The sequence below is a fragment of the Homalodisca vitripennis genome, chromosome 4, assembly GCF_021130785.1.
Source record: "Homalodisca vitripennis isolate AUS2020 chromosome 4, UT_GWSS_2.1, whole genome shotgun sequence".
Classification (NCBI taxonomy): Eukaryota; Metazoa; Arthropoda; class Insecta; order Hemiptera; family Cicadellidae; genus Homalodisca; species Homalodisca vitripennis.
Genome location: NC_060210.1, coordinates 163,485,628 through 163,507,985, shown reverse-complemented (window position 1 = coordinate 163,507,985; position 22,358 = coordinate 163,485,628). Strand labels below are relative to the sequence as shown.

General features: G+C 33.1%; 1 protein-coding gene across 1 annotated transcript in view; it reads left to right on the top strand.

Annotated features, from left to right (window-relative positions):
• LOC124360504 overlaps positions 1–16,930 on the top strand; it is a 166,729-nt gene extending 149,799 nt beyond the window's left edge. Inside the window, exons 28-32 of the mRNA XM_046814195.1 lie at positions 1,778–1,946; positions 3,422–3,655; positions 9,422–9,552; positions 11,249–11,402; positions 12,900–16,930. Coding sequence (XP_046670151.1) covers positions 1,778–1,946; positions 3,422–3,655; positions 9,422–9,552; positions 11,249–11,402; positions 12,900–13,001 — 790 coding nt within the window. The 3' untranslated portion in view covers positions 13,002–16,930. The remainder of the gene's footprint in view (positions 1–1,777; positions 1,947–3,421; positions 3,656–9,421; positions 9,553–11,248; positions 11,403–12,899) is intronic.
• Positions 16,931–22,358: the final 5,428 nt, after the last annotated feature.

Here is a 22,358-nt window from a genome sequence, read left to right as displayed (position 1 = left end):
TGGTAGAACCTGGAGAGGCAAACCGAATCTATATAATTTTTTACACTTTCTATGAAGCTTGAGTAGGACCAATGCAATTGCTTCTTTAAAACTGACCAAGTCTTAAAATCCGCTAATCTTGCAGTATTATTCTTTGGTTTATATCCTAAGAGCCAAAAACTAATTTGTGTTGTATAAGCAAACAAACCTCGTTTTTCTTAAACTCAGTAGAGGAACTTTTCTTGAGGAAGAAATCTGTCACCAATGTTTGTGGTGGTTAAAATGTGGGGGTATCATAGGAGTTCAAAATATGAAATAATACATTTTTCTCAGATTATATATTTCTTAACTGGACACACATAGCAAAAATCTCATGACAATAAATTTTAAATCAGTGCCAACTGATCATGTCCAGACCATTAAAGTGGGGATTTTAAGTTTATTTATCTAGTTGTCTGATGATAATATAACTATTATGTTTCTGTTCAATACTTTGTTTCAAGTGTATCAAGTTTAAAAAACGTAATCTGAGAAAAAATTATAGTTTCACATTTTTAACCCTTTAGATACCCTCTCATTTTGGCCTCCACCAAAATTAGCGTAGTTACGATCTATTTCTTTCTTAGAAAATATTCCTCTATTGATTAAAAAAAACTAAGTGTGTTCCCTTCAGTTCTACTATCAGTTTTAAATTACTTTTGAACAGAGCAAAGTTCAACCATAGTAGTTTAGTACCTGAAGCAGTTTAACAAAGTATTATAATGTTTTAATATACAAATTATTTATTTCTAATATATTATTTATACTGATGATTGCTGGTCTTTCACATATTTCAGTAATATATTTATTTCAAACACATCAAAATTTGAAAAAATCTCAGATTTATCTTTAAAACATTATAAAAATGATCACCAACTCATTAGAACTAAAATTAGCAAAAAAACTTATAATAGCTTAAATTTTTGATTTCTAAAACGAAAAATAGATTTATCGTCCATAGTACTCTACACAAGCAATAAAATCAAATACAAACTAGTACATTGTATAAAAATTCAAATGATTTAAAAGGCAATAACCAATACTGTTGGCGAGAGAAAAGAAGAGACCTGGCCCGTGCCGGCGCACAGCTGTGTACTAGTGTGTTGCCGCCGGGTAATTTCAGGCGCTTCGCCCCACAGCCAACCCTGCGAATTGTTTATCCTAGCAATGGAACAGTGAAACAATAATGGAATTACGAAACAGGGCGTGGCAACATACTAGTAGTAACGCCTGCAAATTTCAGATAGGCCAGAATCCAGGTCTCTTCTTTTCTCTCGCCATCAGTAAATTAGTAGTTGATTTTTTTATTTATTTAAATAATGTATAAATTTGTGTGAAGCATAATTATATAAGGTGTACTGGCAGTCTCTAGTCATATCACATCATATTTATATAATTTCACCAATAATATATTGTTTAATAATTATTAACTATTATTTCATTTCAAACAGTAGAAAGAATAAAACTTCTTGCTATTAATGCATAAAGTCTTTCTCACGTTAATAAAATTCATGACTCTACAATTAGTTTAATTTTAACAGATTAAAGCATTAAAAATGACTTGTAATACTGATACAAAGTTCCTGTAAAAATAATTGTTTTGATTCAAATAAATATCTTTACAACTCTTGAGCACAATACGTTTAAATCAGCATACAATTAAAATAATATTTCTAACCTCATAATAAAATTATTTATGTATATTGTTGTCAATAAAGTAATACAAAGAAATAGTACTAAAACCTAATCTGTATTTCAGATATCTTAGAAGTTTGCCAGAACAGGAAGTGTTCTCTGGTGAGCTAGCAGCCACTTCTACGTCACTGGCGGGAGAAGATGAGTGTGAGACATCAGGAGGTACTTCAGGCGAGGACATCTGGGGCACTCCCACCAGCGGTGACTCGGAACTCACATCTCCAACACTCGAGGTATTGTGATTCCAAATTATGGTACAAAACTTTCTCTCCTTTTATATTACAGATAGTTACAGTGTATCAATAAGTACTAGAAGTAGAGATTGGAACTACAAGTGAATACTTCTGGTTTCTGTTTTATTTAACTTTAAATCTTTTTTCATTAGAAAAAATTTGTTTATATGAGGTTTTTTAATACAAATTGTAATTCTTTAAATAAACTTAATTTCCTAAGTCAAACAGTTTAATAAATAATAAAATAAACTATTTTATTTCAGTTTAAAATATCCTAAAAACTAAATCGTTCTCTATGGAAATCATAAACTATACTTATATCTATAAATTGTATGAATATCAAACCATTCCTGGGAGCTTCATTTAAACTGCAATTGAACTCTACCAAAATTGAAACCTAAATATTTTACATCTTTTAAAAAAGAGCTACAAGAGAGATAAGTTTTGACCATTTTTTCGAGCATCTGATTGTATATGTAGTGCACTTTTATTCAAAATAGTTCAAGTAGTTCTTAAAAATGTTGATTTATCCTAAAAGGTATAATGTCCAAACAAGTATGTTAGTATTAATAAACTAATAAACGATACCCTCATTTCAAATTTGGGCAGTCATTGTGTTTGTTTGGTAGTTGCCAATATTTGCGTACATTTATGCATATATGGACAGACGTTTTTCCAATTGTTTAGAAATTCGAAAAAGGTTATTTTTGCTGAAAACCATATTTGATGTTTTGGACTATCACAATACATTCTACTGGCATTGGTTTGAGGGAGAAAGTAAGACTTATCTCAACTATATTTCCTTATCAATAATGATAACTATATAGTAAATAAGCATCTACTCTATTCTAAAACTAACATATTTCAAACCATATTCTTATACCTAGTAACTGCTGTTATATATACTGTATTTCATAAACAATAAAGTATATTTGCAAAATATGAAGTTTAATACGATTTAACAAATTTTTGTTTGGAAGGATATTTTAAAGTTGAAAACTTGTACCAAAAACAGAAAAGTAGTTCGAGTCCTATTTAAAAAGCACAAGATCCTATTCTCACAAAATAAATTTTCTTGAACAGTTAGAAATACGTATATTTTTTCCAATCATTCATGACTTACAAAGCTATTTTGAAGGAAACAGAATTTTTCTTGAAATCATGATTTTTTTTGTTTCACTGAACGATGGCAAATGTCCGGAAAAATCCTGTTTCCTTCACAACCTTTCCATCTTCAAAAATAAACTTCAAACAGAGAAAAGCTATTTTAAATTTTGAACAATCAATATTTTCAAATTGATTTGAACTTTTTTTACTTTTCATTTCAATATTAAAATTAGCTTATTGTTACAATATTATTTGTACTTGTTTTCATTGTTATTATCCACACATTTGTTGTTTATTTAATTACTTATGGCCATGCATTGTTGTACATGGAAATAAACATTATTATCACTACAGAGATGATGTTACAGCAATGCCCTGATTGCCCGAACATTGGCACAGCAGCAGACGATGCCAGGGAACAGCTGATGATGGACGAGTTGTTGGGCAGTGTTACCCTCATCACTCCATTGCCACCAACCACCAGAACAGGGTTTCCACAGAGGAGGCGCTTGGAGCCTCTCCCGGAAGATGAGGAAGACACAACTGAAAGTTCTACTTCGCCTGATGTTAGTGAATGCACCAAAAGCTACAGTACTGACCAGGTAGATAGTCACAATCAGGAAATTCAACTATATATATTATATTATTGGTGGGGAGAGGTGGAAGTAATAGGTATATATATATATATATATATATATATATCAATAAAATATTGATTGTATTAACTGATTAATGAACGTTTTATTGCAAATAATAGTTTATTTATTACACCATCAATATCATATGTATGCAGAGTGCTCAAAAAAGGGTGTGACAAACTATTGGGTACTAGATATAAACACGTAAAGTATATATAGGACTACTTGTTTATATATATACTTTACGTGTTTATTTCTAGTACCCAATAGTTTGTCACACCCCTTTTTTGAGCACTCTGCATACGTATGATATTGATGGTGTAATAAATTAAACTATTATTTGCAATAAAACGTTCATTAATCAGTTAATACAATAAATATTTTATTGATATATACAGGGTGTATATTATGTCTGGAAACACCCAAATATATCCTTTAATAATTTAAATATAAATTTGAAACCTCTTACAATCGTGATAGAGATTGGGCATCTACTTTTTGGAACAATGTTTTGTTATGTCACACCAACGGGGGACGTCCTGCCGAGGGTATCGTGAATATTCTTAATGGAAGCCTATACCTTGTGATACATAATTTTTAAAGGTAATAGCTTACTGAATTGAATGCCACAAACCGCATCTCAAGGGAATTATTCTATCAGAAAAATAGAGCATTTTTAGTATTGAAAATTTACTGATGTTCAACAATGTAATTTTAACATGGTTCTTGCCACAAAATGTGTTACACTAATTTTTTAGCATTTTTTTAAATGTTCAATTAAAATAAAACAAAAATTTCATTTTAAGCTGGTTCTATTAGCACAAATTTGCCAGTTTTTATTACAGTACAATTATGGAAAATACTTATGTTATTGATTTCTTATTACAAATAAAAAATAATGTATGCTGTTAGAAAAGTCTTACAACAAACGTTTTTACCTGCATTTGGTGTCAAAGCAATTGTTTCGAACTGTGTTCCTTCTACGGTTTTACAATGAGCCAATCTTGTGTAAAATGATTCGACAGAGTTGCCTAACATTTCTTCAGTTATCAAAGCAATCTCCTCTATAATCCTGTTTCTTAGGTCTTCCAAATTATGAGGCTTTCTTCTATAAACATTGGATTTTTAAATGACCCCATAGGAAATAATCGATTGGTGACAAATCCGGAGATCTTGGGAGGCCATTCGATTTCTCCTCTTCGGCCAATCCATTTATGAGGAAACCTTAAATCCAAATACTCTCCATCCAAAAATGTCATAATGTGCATAATGGGGTGGAGCACCATCCTGCTGAAACCATACATTATCAAAGTATTCTCCTGATGCAATTTGAATAGCTGGGATTATTTCATTTTGGAGCATATTGTAGTAAAGTTCGCATTTAAATTTCCATTGATGAAAAAGGGTCCAACAATTTTGTTACCTAAAATTCCACACCATACGTTCAGTTTTTGTGGTTGCTGTGAATGGGACTCAGTAATCCAATGTGGGGTTTTCACTAGCCCCAGTAACGGCAATTGTGCCTGTTAACATTGCCATTTAGGAAAAAAAGTTGCCTCATCAGAAAATAGTATGTTGGTCAGAAAATCTCTATTGTCATCACATTTGCGCATCACAAGTTCACAAAACTCAACTCTTCTGTCGTAATCATCCTCACTTAACTGTTGGACTAAATGAACTTTAAATGGTTTGTATTTATTAATTTTCAAAATCTTACTCACAGACATAGGGTGCATATCATGTTGCTGTGCAGCTTTTCTGAGCGATGTATGTGGGGTCTTCAATAAAATGTTTGCAAAACATCTAGTGCATGTTCTTCATCTGTTGCAGATTGTATCCTACCCGACTTTGGCCGATTACGTACACTCCCTGTCATTTCAAAACGCTCAATAGTTTTTGATATTGTTGAAACACTTATGGGATTCCTTTCTGGGAAAGTGTCATTAAACAAATTAAAAACTTTCCCGATAAGATCTTTGACGATCGCCATATCCATCGCATCATCAACAGAGTAATTCGTTCTCTTTCAGACAATTCCATTAAAATGCCAAATAAAAAACTGAAACTACTGTAATTAGATAACTTGTTGACAGCAATGCTTCAGAGACACTGATTAACTCGACAGGAATGATATGACCTTTGTCCATTTGTAATTCCCAAGCTTAGACCTGTCTAGTGAAAGCTCCATGCTCAACAAACTGAAAACCTGTAGACCAGATGATTAATAACACAATAATGTTTCTCATAGGCTAGTGACCTTTGTCTCTTTAAACCTTCCTGCTGACTGGAAAAACACCAAGTACAGATTCATAAGTAATCAGAGAAAGTGACTCATAAGTTTTATTCATTGTAATAAAAACTGGTAAATTTGTACTAATGAAAACCAGCTTAGAAATAAATTGTTTATTTTATTTTAATTGAACATTTAAAAAATGCTAAAAAATTAGTGTAACACATTTTGTGGCAAGAACCATGTTAAAATTACATTGTTGAACATCAGTAAATTTTCAATACTAAAAAATGCTCTATTTTCTGATAGAATAATTTCCTTTGACATGCGGTTTGTGGCATTCAATTCAGTAAGCTATTACCTTTAAAATTATTGTATCACAAGGTATAGGCTTCCATTAAGAATATTCCACGATACCCTCGGCAGGACGTCCCCCGTTGGTGTGACATAACAAAACATTGTTCCAAAAAGTAGATGCCCAATCTCTATCACGATTGTAAAGAGGTTTCAAATTATATTTAAATTATTAAAGGATATATTTGGGTGTTTCCAGACATAATATACACCCTGTATATATATATGTTATTTTTATATATATATAATATATATATATTATATAATATATATATATATTTTGCGATTCAGTGTTTATTGAAATTAAATAAGGCTATTGCCATTATATACAATTTAATGTATATATATATATATATATATATATATACAAACTCAATCTACGGGATGAGATAACTCATTCTAATAACTGTAACTTACTATTGAGTCTTACTATCATTAACAAAATAATAAGATGTTGTAAAACAGAATAACGGTGGGTGGGTAGGTTAAGCGGTGTGATTGGGGCTTAATGGTGGGACAAGATGGAGCCTGGGCAAATATCTGTTCGGGGCCCACCAAAACTGCGTATGGGCCCTGTATATACAGGGCTGTTTCTTTTAGCAAAAAAAATTTTAATTCAAAGTACGTTTAATTAAATGTATATAGACTCAGGAGCGGTGTTAGGGTAGGGCGCGGTTGGGCCCAGGGGCGCCGGACGAAAAGGGGCGCTGCAGGCCTTTTTTCGTATGTAATTGAATTGCAGTTAGGGGGCGCCAAAGAAATCTCGCCCAGGACGCTAGTAGTGCTAAAACCGGCACTGTATAGACTGTTGAATTGTTCTATTTTAAACTAGAACTTAAGGACCTTGTGGTCATCCCGCACAAAATAAAGAGCAGAACTTTTATTATTTCTTCTCTTAAAGTGCTAGAAAAAAGAAGAAAACTGATATCATCAAAGTTGTGATAAGAATTTGGTTATTGAATATGTACCAAACCCAAAGCCAAAGTTTAAAATTAAATTTATTTAATAAATGTAAGAAAAAATGAAACAAAAATTTATAATATTTTTACATCGTAATTCTTCAATCAAAATTTGCTCACTGTTGCCACCTGTAATGAAAACTATCATGACAAAATACCCTCAACCAAGAGATAAACTTAAAAACAACCTTAATATCCAGCTCAATCTTGGGCTCATTTTATTCTCTCACTGTCCTATACAAGGGGGAATACTGATGGTAATATTTCTTGTACAGAGATCTGTCCTTTTATAGGTGTAAAATTTTGATTATTTTTAATTTTAAAACTTATGATACTACCATTAATATTGTATCTTTGTACCTAGTTTTATGAATAAAGGTATTTTGATTTGTTTTGACTACATGACACCACCTGAATATAGACTCTACCTGCCCATAGCTTGGGAGTACTAGAAATGAACAAGTACAACAAGCAATTTGTATTAAACCTTTTAATACAGTTCTTGAATTACAATTTTTAAATGAATAAACATTTATAGCCAAATACTCCAGTTATACATTTATATAAATAAAAATGCCTTATATTTTCAATGTTTCTCAGTACATATGAGTGTTCACTCAATAAATATTCAGAGATCTGAGGATGGAAAAATCATTACAAGAGGTTATGAACAAATGAACGAAATGAAGCAGATTCAGAGACATCCCTTTCCCTGTCTGTTGAAGTAGGAAATTTTATGCTAACAACTAATGCGTTACTCAATCAAGAAATAGAAGATTTAAAAAAGAAAAATGTTAAACTGACATCCCACAATTTTAACCTGGAGAAAAAACTCAGAACATATAACAACATCTGAAGATGAACTAAAAGCTTGTGAAGAAGTTTTAAAATCGTTAGTAAAAAAATCTTGAACAGGAATTCAATTTTATTAAGGAAAATTAACAGTGAAATCAGCCATTTCCAACAGCTGAATGGAATGATTTACATGGTAGAAAAATCGAGCCGAGAGTTAAACACAACATTAAGAGTTATATCAAGCTGCATCCTCCAAACTCTCACTATTGAGAATGACACTTCTGCTCTCACTGAAGGTCTGTATTACAGGTTTTGGTACCACATGAACAACAGAGCACTTTTATATGTTTAGTTTTAGTCCATTTTGACTGACCACTTTGCTATATTTGTTGTTATTTTCTTAAATATCTAATAGTAATAGAAGTATACAAATTTAGATGAAATTTGTCAAAGAAGGCTAAATAATGTCAAACTGTTATGCACCCATTTTAGTTTTTGTTACAGTTCATTCATCAACACTATCATAATGAATCACTAGGATTATTGCTCACTTAAATCAGAAAGAATCAGTAATATAGTTTGTTTTGCTATATTTAAAACCATACCATGATTACAAAATAATGACTGAAAGTAATATAATTGCATGATAATCTTTTTTGTTAAGCTCATATTTTACTATTGTTTTGTTTCAAATGTAAAGGTTAAATTTGAAGAAATTATTACTGATGTATTACCAGCGGCTATATTTCATGTTAATACTACTTTATACATGTTTTATTAGTAAATTTGTGATATGAAGAATATCTGTAAAATTATGTAATCAGTATGCCTGGGAAATATACACCATTGTGTGGTATCATGAATATTTTAGTCCATTTTAGGCTATAGCTATGAGTACTTTCTTAATAGTACGTTTTATTTTTTGGGAGCCGGAGCCGCTAGCGACGCTTATGGTCTTTGAAAGCTCTCTGCTCATGGGAGTTCATAATGTCTGAGGCTATACCATCTAAATGTTAAAGAATCTTGGAAATTTCTAGCTAATGGTAGCTTATCGCCTCAAGAGGATTTTGGCCTCTGAAGTTTCTCTGTCTTTGAGAACTCTCATTTTTTTTAAAGTCCTCTTAGAGATGTCAGTTTCCAGTAACCTACTATACTATGGGAACTCTTGACATCCAGAAGGATTGAGCCTTGTGAACTACTCAGACTTTAGATCTCTCTCCCTCCACGAGAGGGCTGTATCTTCTTTGAAAACTTCTCACCTGTAGAAACTTTTGACTTAAAAATTTCCACTCCTCCTGTGTCCTTAGTGACTATGCCCATGTGAGATCGTAGCATGTCTCATTGTCTATTAATGGATTTCAGATTGACTATTAATGATTATGTTGTGGGTAGGGCAACCGGTCTGACAGTTGTGTGACTCGTGCACGCTCTACTGCCAGCCCATCCAACCATGGTTTCTTCACTCGTCTCAGATTACGTCGTAGTCACTCAGCTGAGTCTAGGAGTAATAAAAGTAGTAAAATGTAAGTTGTTTCCCATCTATTCATTTGCTATTATAATTTATTTATTTACAAAAATTGTCCAATCAAGTTGGTTATGTAAATTCGAGTCCATTGACATACATGAAGAAACTAAAAGAATTTAACAAATTCCAACCATCAATCACTAATCATACTATCAATGGGTATCTGGTTGTAGGTTTTTAACAGTAAAGTGCTACAGCACTATCTATTATATAATTACATGAATCAAATAACTGAAGTGTGTCTATAATTATTATGGCTGCTAACATTTCAGAAAATAGTACGAGGGGGTACCCAAAAAAAACCGGAATTATTTAATAAAAATTATATATTATCAAATTTTTTACAATACGACCTTATCTCCTTCAAAATAATCTCCATTACAACTAATACACTTGTCCCAACGGTATTTCCATTGATCAAAACATTTTTTGTAGTCATCTTTAGAAATGGCTGCAAGCTTGAGCTTCGTTTTTTTCTTAACCTCTTCAACGCTGTCAAATCGTTGACCTTTCAAGCCTCTTTTCATGTGTGGAAATAAAAAAAAGTCGCATGGAGCGAGGTCAGGCGAGTAAGGTGCGTGGGGCAGCGGAACCATGCCGTTTTTGGCTAAAAACTGCCTAACTACGATGGCTGTGTGTGCCGGTGCGTTGTCGTGGTGGAAGAACCAGTCTCCAGTCTGCCACAAATCGGGTCTTTTCTGGTGAACACTGTTGCGCAATCTTCTTAAAATCTCCAAATAAAATGTTTGGTTGAGAGTCTGACCTGGAGGAACAAACTCAGAATGAACAATGCCTTTAGCATCAAAAAAGCAAATCAACATGGTTTTGATGTTTGATTTGACTTGCCGACATTTTTTTGGACGAGGTGAAGATGGCGACTTCCATTGGCTTGACTGTTGCTTCGTTTCTGGGTCATAACCATAGCACCATGACTCATCACCAGTAATTACCTTTTCCAGAAAATCGGGATCATTTTCGAGATGTTCTTTCAGAAGGCGGCAAGTTTCAACTCGATGTGCCTTTTGATGGTCAGTCAGAAGTCGAGGAACAAATTTTGCAGCAACCCTTTTCAGTCCTAAATCTCCTGTTAAAATTCGCTGAACCGATCTCCAAGTTAACCCACTACTCTCTGATAGTTCCTCAATTGTCTGTCGACGGTCGGTGAGCAAAAGTTCACGAATTTTCTCAACATTTTCGTCCGTTCGAGAGGTTGATGGACGTCCAGAACGAGGTTTGTCTTCAATCGACATGTCGCCATTTTTAAATCGAGCGAACCACTCGTAGACCTGAGTTTTCCCCATAGCATCATCTTTGTAAGCTGTATTCAACATTAAAATAGTTTCTGCAGCATTTTTACCAAGTAAAAAACAAAATTTCACAGCTGCACGTTGTTCACTTAAACTTGCCATGACAAAAAACGAAACAAGAACAAAACAGGGTTAGCGAAAACAGTCACTACGAACGAACAGAATGCACTAGGACAACGGAACTGGGGTCACTGAGCTCGCAATGGGTTACTATACGCTGCCGGCTGCCAGCAACACAATTCCGGTTACTTTTGGGTACCCCCTCGTATAGTAAAAGTTTAGAAGTTTCCAAACATTTTTAGTAAGACACTTTTGATCAACACTGTCCTGCATGGCTGCATTTAATCTTAAGGATGATTTTGAATAAGCACATTATTTATGTTACAGACTACAGTTTCTACGTAGCACAAAAAGTGAAGACAACACACCTAGTACATCATCTGGTGGGCGTCTCATGCGACTATTTAGTAGGGATTCTACAGATGATATACCTACATCTATTCCTGCACCACTATTACCACTAGTGCCACCTAAACAGCATGTAAGCTATCAATCCACAGTGCCTTTTTAGTAGACATTTTACAAGTAGGTAATCAATCCAGATTCTGCATATTTAGTAGGGATCGTACCAGAAACACCTATTCCAACATGAGTAATATCACTAGTATCTCTTTAAAAGCATGCAAGTAATCAATGTAGTAATACATTTTTTATTTTTGACACCGGAGGAAAAAGATGCATTTTAATTCACGAAACATTGTGGAAAAGTTTTATAATCTATAATGATGGAAAAATTTCAAAATTCTGTTGCCACTATTAAGACTTAAAGAGCATGTAAGTAATCAATTGGCCTAATGACTGTATAGTTGAGATTCTAGATGATATACTGACATTTTCCAGTAGCATTATTAAGATTTTTCTCTCTCTCCCAATCATCAAGACTCAAGATTCAAGATGTTGGTTTATCTCTGTAATCAAGTTTACTATGGAGGGTGACTATCAGAAAAGGTGAGACTACCCTTGGTGCTATATGTTTTCACAGGCCTAAACGTTAGGAAGTACCATACCCTGCTCAGTTTGGCCAGAACTGTCTTTCAAGGTGACATGACAGGTATAGTGTGCGCTATCTCTCCTCGTGGTGGATGCAGTGTAGACCTTTGACAGAGATGGCACTTAAATCCAACCTTATCCATACTGAATATCTTGATACTCCATAAGCACCACGAAGATTCTTTTAGACCTAAGTCCAAAAAAGAGGTTTTCTCACCTCCTTTTCCTGTGAAACATGATGCATAACGCCTATTTAGTTATAATTCCAGACAACTAAATAAAGTCACTCAGCACCACTATTAAAAGAATAATAGAATTTCTGAAATTTGCCATTGTTATATGTTATAAAACATATGATTTTTGTTACATATAATGATGACAAATTTCTGAAATACTATTATTCTCTACTAAATCTTCAATTGTCAACAACAAACTTAAAATAAAGAACTACTATTAAAACCTACACAGTATATAAGTAATAACTTTATGTAATGTAATTATTTAATCATCTAAAAATCATTGATTATAAACAATAAAAACACACACATGGGACAAGATCACGGATGCATCTGATTGAGGATTGAGTTTTTGAAAATCTAAATAGACTTAAATATATATATATGTAAATATTTAGATCCAATGTACACATGATAACAAATACTGATTACTATATTTTAAATCACTATATTCAATATGGCATATATGTTTATAATTATATTGATGACACTGAATAAGTTTGCAATCACATTTGTATCAAGTAGGACAAGTATGGACAGGCTAGGTTGCCTTAGTGGTTTCTACATGCATTTATGTTTGTGATAATGCCTATTCGTTATTATGTAGTGTTGAGGTGATTTTTATAGTACACAAAGCTTTAGTGGCATTATAAGCTATTGAAAAAAGAGTAAAAATACACATTAACAATGTGTTTGAAATAAATATATTATCAGCTAATTGCCATGTAAATAACTTATACAATTTTTCACAGGACAAAACTCTAGAGAGGCGGTTTTGGAAACAGTTAAGAAGAAGAAGAACAACACATACAGACAGTGTCTCACCAAAGTCATCTTCAATCCCAGCCTCATAGCAAAAATAGAATTTATTCAACCACAATGTGTTTCAATTAGTTAGAATTAAATCATTTGAAACTAAGTCAATCTGATATTTTTAATATATGATTACAGTTTTACTTTACTTTTCCTGAAGATGTAAAATGATCAGATAAAGTAAAACCAGGTTTGTAGGTAAAATACCTTTAGTGCTAACTCAACCATATTATTCTCATGCTATACTATAGCATTATTATGGTAACTATTGGTGGAAGGAGTAAATTGCATTGCAAGCCAACAAATATATTTTTCTCTTAATATCCAAAAAAGGAAAGTAGCATTTGGTGGTTTTTGATGGACTAAGACATTTTAAATATAAAACCAAACATGTGCCATCAGTTTCAAAAGCACAACATGGAAATACCACATTTTACACCAACCATCAATGGCACGGACCGTGATTGATATTTAAATTAGAGAGTGAATTGTGCACAATATTGTCCTTTATTGAACAAGTAATAAGTAATATTTTATATCAAACACAACATTTATTAAATATTTGTACTAGATTTTACATTAGTGTATGAAATACACTCCAGTGTTAAAACTTTCTTTGTACAAGTAAACAACTAAAGTTTGTTATTTTTATAGTGATTAGGTGGGTGTTCAATGAATTTGTGTATGTCTTGTGGGGAAGAAAGATAAAACACTGATAAAAAGGAAGAGGCCTGTAAGTCATATGTTATTTGATTATCTTTGTTAGCTTCATATAAGATGAGGCCATTTCTGTCCCTCCTAACAAAGTCAACGTGGGTTTAATCTTCTTCCAGGTCTAGTCCGAACAAGGTCAGAATGATGTCCCACAAAAATGTTTTATATTAAGCCTTCAAGAACTGAATTATGATTACTATGCATGCATAATTGAAAGTGGTAGGGGTTAAAACGTTTTTTCATAATTTTATGATATAGTATGCAACAGAATAACCTACAATTTGCAACCTTGATTGCTCTGGATGAAATTATTTCAGAAGTTTATACCTGTCATATGTTTGTTACTCTTAGGCATATTCCCACAACCTATATCCCGTTCAGACAATGATTTGTTCAGCCAAACTATAAACATTATTGGAAAAGTCAGGATCGGCTGGTTTAGGAACCATTCTAAACACTTACTTTCAAAAATGAGTCTGAAAATAAACAGATATGTATGTGGACACACAAGCATTCAGAATGAGCTGCCAACTGACAAAATAATGGAACTGAATGGGTGGAACAGGTGGTGTGAGGCTGGGGCAAGGCGGTGGATAAGAAGGCTACAGAGGAGATTGCGGGAGGACTAAATATACTGAACTTGAAGGGAAAAATTGAGTGAATCACAAAAGCACACAAACAACCAAACAAGTAAGACTTTACTCAATATCACATAACAGAATTACACACTACATGACAGGATTATCCGTCACTTCGCAAATACAATGTGTGTATACATACTCACCACTCGTTAGGAGAAAGTAATTTGTGTAAATTCCCGTCATATGCTCTTGAACGGTAAAGAGAAAGAGTACATCCACTTAAAAATATAGCAGAGCAGATGTATAAATCCTGAATAATCCATTTCTGGAATAATCCTTCGAGTATCATTTCTGCTGTTCTCAGAATTAAACATTTTGAGAGAAGTACACCCTTGAATGTCATTTTTATTTCAAGTATGAATAATCAAACTTGGAGGTACTGGACTTGTCTTGATTCCTATTGTCTTACATTTGCATAATGTTCTAGATAAATTTGCAAAAATTGTCATTGAAATGTAACATAATTGTGGTACACAAAGTTATACATTTGGGGTAGTTAAAGGTTCTGGTATAACATCTTCAACCAGCAGATATAATTTCATATTCAGATTCTTTAACTATAAACTTAGTATTCAATGCTCGCACATTTTTAAACACAAAATTACTAATTAACTTTTCTACTTAATTATTCATTCATAATATGGCTAAAAATACCAACCATCACAGTATAATAATCAAAAAGAAAGAAAAATCTTATATTTCATAATATAAACATAAATTCAAAAGTAATTTTAACTTTCTTAACCCTTTTATTGGCAATGTCCAATTTTCTAACATTAAACCATGTACAGTACCACTGACCGAAAATCGGAAGTCAACATAATTTTTTAAATCAACATTTTCAATGCTTTAACTAAAAATGTTGGAAATTAAAACGCTTTATGACTTTCCAAAGATTATGAGCTTATCAGATGCAGTGAGTCCTAAATATATAGTTCTACAGCAGGGTACGGATATTTTTTACAGCATTTTAAACAGAAAATATGTGTAGCAACAAAATATTAAAAAAACGTTATACTGTACAATCAAAGAAATGAATTAAAACACTAAACACAAGCAAAGTTAATGGACTTGTTCATTGTACCGAAGTATGTACTTGCAAATGCAATAGCATTTATGCAGATTCACCCTAATTAAAGAAAGGTGCAAATTCTTTGTAGATGGTCTTAGAGAAATTACGTTTCCTGGAATGAATCAGTTCAACACTTTTGTGGCAAAGTAATAATAATACCACTTGAGACAAATGGCTTAGAGATTTATCTAAGTTTCTTTGACTGAAGGCATGTTACTGTTGAGACTAGGATCTGAGAAAGCAGGAGGGCACAGGAAAGACTAAGCACAGGAGACCAATGTAAACCAGAGCCTCAATATATCAGAGGCTCTAGGACAAAAGGAATATATAATCCCAATACAGAGCCTAGGTCAATATAATCAGATAGTAAGAGCTAAGATAATCAGAGAGTTAAAGAGCTAAGAGACAGCTGTAATAACCGTTTTGTATGTATGTATGAGTGTTTGTTTTTGTGCTTGTTTGGAACAGTTTGCTAGTTATTAGTAGTAGTGATTTGATAGGAGTGTAAAATATGCCTTGGAATCTTTCAGATGATGAAATAGTGAAACTTTATTTTGAGGCAAATATATAATTAAAGATTCATATTTCTTCATCATCATCAATATTACCCATAGTCACAGTGGAAACAAAACAAAAATAGCTAGTGTGAAACAATTATTCACACTTCACTATCACCACAACTTTGATACCTGTTTCCTTCTTGTGTTGATCAATAACTATGTTGGATTGATAGTACAGATTGGAATCTAGATTGGTTTGGAAAGAATAAAAATCACACTTCCTTTAGTTTATATTTTTAAATTGTTAGGCACATGGATATTGGTATAAAAAAGGTATGGATATAGAATAATAAAACATAAAACTTAATTCATAAATTAAAGACATATCTAATTAAGGTTATTTTTTGTTGTTTAAGATGAAAACTGACTTTTCTTTAGAGAAATTCTGGCTATGTCCCTGCCCAAACATATAATAATAATAATAATTTATCTAATTATAATAGTAATATTTATCTAAGTGTTTATTTTTTATTATAATAGAACTAATTTCATCAATACAACTTTTATATAAATGGTAGGCCCTAATGCATTATATTTTTAATAATTTTAATTTATTTGACATAGATTAATAATGTTGTTGACTGAATTTGTAAAGTACCATTACTTGGTCTTATTTGAAAATACAGGGAAGCAATTTACTGCAAATATTAGTAAATATGTTGCATACAAGCATTTGCATGTATTCTCTACAGTTATTATACAAACTTCTTCTGTTGCACAGAATAAAAATGAAAAGCAAAATGAGCATTCTGCCTATAATTTACTACTATAAATCTATAACTCACTCAAGGCCTATTTTAATAAGCTTTCCTAACACTTGTAAAATTGTACCTGGTTAAAGATGACTTTGGAGAAGGCAATTATTGTTAATGTCCTCTCTCTATTGTTGATACTAATTGTATTTTATGTACAAAGCCTTAATCCTGTTATTGACTATTGTGTTGGTATGTAAATAAATTGAAATAAATTTAGTTGAATAGATACATTATAATATTTATTATTTTACTCCTACTATGTCTGACATGTTGGTTAAACTGTTTAGGAATTATTTATATCAGTGATCCAGAAAACCTACTACAGTATAAACAATTAATATCTAATATACTAAATTTAATGAATTTCATAACTTACGTTTAACTGTAAGATAAATCATAAATAAGAAACATGGATTTAGAAAATTAAAATACATATTTTCTGAGTTAGATCATTGTGTGTTAATGGCAGATTACCAGAGTACCATGTATTTATTTAGACTTCATACAGTTATTGATATAGTACGGTATTCTGGTGTTAGGTGTTGTGCCCATGATGATACTGGAGCATCACAACAGTTTTTCAGGTAACAGTTAATTGATCATGAAAAGTATACAGAAGAGATATCAATACCATAATATGTATTGCCAAGGTAGAAGTACGCAACACCTTGTGCCACATGCTTTGCTAAAATTGTATGCAATATTTCAAGTATATAGTTCATTTCATTTTTGAAATGTCCAACATACAGATATATTTATTTTAAATTAGCTGAAAATAATCTCTTTTGTACCTGGACCTTTCCATCTTTATTTCTAATGGCGACATGATCTGATTTCCCAGACGTCATTCTACTGATGTCATCAGAATTGTAAATATCTTACACCAATTCTACAACATTCTCGTTCAAAATTCTTAAAGGACAGACTGTCACATTCTACTTTTCAGAATCCAGCCTGTCTGTGTAATTGAATACATTCTTTTCAAGAATAACAAAAGGTAATATTGAAAAAATGTGGGTGGACCTACAATGCTAAATTCATACATAAACTAGTTGTGAAACAAAATAGAAATTGTGGCAACATACAAAGTGATAGGCTTCAATGGTACTAAGTCAAAACCTATGTATGGATTTGCACCATCATATAACTTATTCTTGTCTATATAAAAAATGAAGTTTATACAAATTATACTTCTAATTCTACAGATGAAATCTTTCCCCAAGACATCTTGTAAATAGTTAGGTTACATTTTGTTACTATGTCACATGCTAAAATGTGTTATCTTATGAGTGTTTGGTTACAAATTGACTTGTTCTGTGATTTGTCATTGCCATCATAGTTACCCATAAAACCAACATAAAAATATTCACTAATATTCAGCCAAGTCTCATGGAGTGACATGTATCATTATTGAACTCAAATTTGCTTATGTAGAAATGAAGCTTCTTGCAAAATTCAGGTTATAATTAAGTTTTAGAGATATTGTGTGGACAGACAGACATAAATAAAACTTTTCCAGCCACTTCAAAGTTATGTTTCTGATCAGCCAGTAAATTAAGTAATTGATGTGTAATGTATTTATTCTGTTAAAGAAATGTTAAATAAAATTAATATAACTATTATTCATAGATACATTGAACCTGTCAAACTTATGTAAAAAATGTTTAATTTTTACCCATAGATGAAACATAAAAAACAACCAACTTACTGGTCATTAATAACTAATAACCACCAACTAAATGGAAAAGTTTTTTATGTAAAAAACCACAATCAAAAATATCCATGCTCTGTATATAGTATCAGGATAAAAGACTGACATTTACTCTATTGGTCTGTCAATTATTATGATTATCATAGAATCAAGCATTTTATTTTTACTAAACCATATGGTAATTAGCAACCTAATAATTGTTTAACAAACCCAGTTTTTCAATGTTGGACCGTAGTGGATGTACCAACATAAAATACAAACTTTGAAAGGAAATGGTGACAAATAATGAAAAACAACTTTAAGTGCAATGCATGTGGTACCTCAGTACCACTTCAACATTAACACAAACGTCACAAACTAGTACCCTGCAGTCAATCTACAGGGTGGAAAAAAAGTATGGAAACGCATTCACTAATTTTGTATGGCTTCACTTATACAAATTAAATTTTGTACATCACCACTTGTATTAAGAACCTAGCTTTTGAGACCAGTGGGGACATTTTATCTTTTCAGGGGGACGGCCCGTGAGGAGTCGGACGAAAATCTTAAATGTAAGCATAGGCCGAGTTTTGGTATCAAATTAAAGGTCTAGTAAAGAGAAACTCATTACCGCAAACCGCACTTAAAAAAGGTTGACCCTATCCAGAGTACGGGCCGTTTGAATTTCATAAGTAACGTTTGATTAATTATTATTTCTCCACAATTTCACAGTCTCAAGTAAACTGTTCTGACTGAAAATGACACTTTATGGAACAAAATTATCCAAAAGAATTAAATTAAAAATTATCTATGTATTACAAAAAATAACCATACCTTTTTAAATGAGGTGCTCAAACTGCTCTCACGAACACTTGTTGGCAATGAGCTAGTCTATTATAAAAACCTACTGCAGTCACATTTTGAATCATCTCGGTGTAATTCTTCTTGCTTCTTCTAATAAACGATTCTGTCAGCTCCTCAATGTTGGCTGGTTTAGTTTTATACACATTATCTTTTAAGAAGCCCCACAAAAAGAAAATCTAGTGGATTAAGATCCGGTGACCTAGCCGCCACTCAACGGTACCCACCTGCGACCAATCCAACGGTTAGGAAACACTTCATCTAACAGATTGCGCACGCGCAAATAGTAATGGGCGGTGCTCCATCTTGCTGAAACCATACTGCATTAAAATTTGCCCCAAGAAGAGCACGCACTGCTGGCAAAATGTTATTTGTCAACATATTGAAATAAATTTCGCCTGTTAGATTTCCATCTATCACAAACGGTCCTACAATGTTATTGTTTATTATTCCAGCCCATATATTCACTTTCTGAGGCCTTTGTGTGTGGCCTTCTATCATCCAGTGTGGATTATGGTCGGGCCCAGTAACGGCAGTTATGCCTATTTTAACTTGTCCATTAACAAAGAATGTAGCTTCATCTGAAAACAATATCGAACTTAAAAATTTTTGAATTTCGTCACACTTTCTCATCATTATTTCGCAAAATTCAGTCCTTCGATCAAAATCATCCTCTGCAAGTTCTTGGGTTAGGGGTTACTTTAAAAGGGTGATACTTGTTTTTGTGTAAAACATTCAACACTGAGGTATGGCTCATATCAAGATCTTCTGCACCACTCTGGCCGAGGTGCTGGATTTTCAACAAATGTTTGGAGTACATCCAAAGATTTTTGTTCATTTGTTGCCGATTTAGGCCTGCCACTTCTTTCGCGATCTTTGACTGTTCTAGTTTCTTCAGATCTTTTTACTGTCCTTAAACACTGTTGACTTACTAATTGGGGGTCTATCAAGAAAAGTGTCATTAAACAAATGCGCTGTTTCTTCATAGGGACGAACTAGATATCCATACCCACGCATCATAAGCAGCGTGATTCTCTCAAACTCACTAAGTGACATTGCTTTTAAAACTAGTAGAATAAAATGTAAAACACTTAAGTAAAAAAATGTATAACTATCGCAGTACCTTCTAGTGAAGACTTTCAACTTTATCTAACGTGGACGAAATTATAACGTAGACTAAAAAACCAAGCTGATATTAAAAATACAAAACTGTGGAGTTTTGCTGTGACAGTACTGTTTGTATTGCCTAAACCAGTTTATGTTTGCCTGAGATAAAAGGGCTGGAGGGACTGGGACCTTGACCTCATGTTGATAAGGAGTTATGGTGGTATTATTGAATACTCTCAGTTTCTTGAAGACAAGACAGGAAAACCCCTATTTACTGTTATCCAACAAATGTAGAGGTAAAAAAAATAATTTTTTTGTTGGAAATTGTTTTTCAAATTTACATTAACTGACATAAAACATACTACTGAAAGTAAATTAGTTACTTCACAAGACAAAATTACTAAATTTCTTTGTCATGAAATTCATACGGCCCGTACTCTGGATAGGGTCAACCTTTTTAAGTGCGGTTTGCGGTAATGAGTTTCTCTTTACTAGACCTTTAATTTGATACCCAAACTCGGCCTATGCTTACATTTAAAGATTTTTCGTCCGACTCCTCACGGGCCGTCCCCCCTGAAAAGATAAAATGTCCCCACTGGTCTCAAAAACTAGGGTTCTTAATACAAGTGGGTGATGTACAAAAATTTAATTTTTATAAGTGAAGCCATACAAAATTAGTGAAAGCGTTTCCATACTTTTTTTCCACCCTGTATAATCAGTTGTAAACATAATAATATGGCAACACTATCACCAGCCTGTATCTTGACCTAAGCAAGGCTTTTGACTGCCTGGTACATGATCTTATTCTAGCTAAACTTCAAAATTTAGGAATCCAACGAACAGCACTAAAATGGTTTGCAAGTTATCTAAAAGGACGAAGCCAAATGGTAGAACTAAAACACACAACAAGAGGATTTACAAGTACTGTAAGATCTGAATTGGTACCGACTAACAGAGGAGTTCCCCAGGGCTCTGTACTAGGGCCAATTCTGTTTGTGCTGTTTATCAACGATTTTCCAGAACATCTAGAGGAATACAGTAAGATGGTCATGTATGTATGCGGATGACACTGTGCTGCTTACTGCAAACAGAAACGTAGATCAACTAAAAGTGAACACTTTTATTGCCTTCAATATGACACAAGACTACTGTATGAAAAACAACTTAGTTCTCAATGAAAGTAAGACCAAGCAAATGTCATTTGGGAATAAAAAGTCTACAGTATCTGAAATGCCCAACCTGACAGCAGCTAACAAAATCAAATATCTAGGTGTCATACTTGATGAAAATTTATCCTGGAATAATCATGTGGACAATCTTTGCCTAAAACTCGGGTCAGCTCTCTATGCCATAAAACGAATCAAGGCAACTAGTACCCCTGAGGCAACAAGGACTGCATACTATGCATTGTTTGAAAGCCATTTACGCTATGGTATTACTGTCTGGGGTGGATCCACTATGGGCAATCTCAACCACGTCCTGGGTATGCAGAAAAGGGCAATCAGAGTAATAGCAGGCTTAAGTCCAAGACAAAGCTGTAGAGATGTTTTCAAGAACCTGAACATCCCGGCGGTCACTTCCATCTACATCCTAGACACTGTCCTTTACTGTGTGACCAAAGACCCCCCTAAACAAAGTGATGTGCATGAATACAACACCAGATATGCAGGAAACTATGTACTGCCAGGTCACAGAACAGCCATGTATGAAAGGAAACCATTGTATGCAGGAGTGAATATGCTAAACAAGATACCAGACCACTTGAAAGCTGGGGGCCCTGTGTTGATGAAGAGGAAGCTACAGAGATGGCTGCTAGACAAGGCTTTCTACACCCTAAATGAATTCTTTACTTGGGGAGACCCCACATAACACTGAAGAAGTCTTTTCATTTCACTTTGTACCTATTATACTAATTTGACTTAAATTTGACGCAGTAACATTTCTTGAAGAAATTGTAATAAAGGATATTGTCTATTGTCTATATCTAACCTTCCTTCC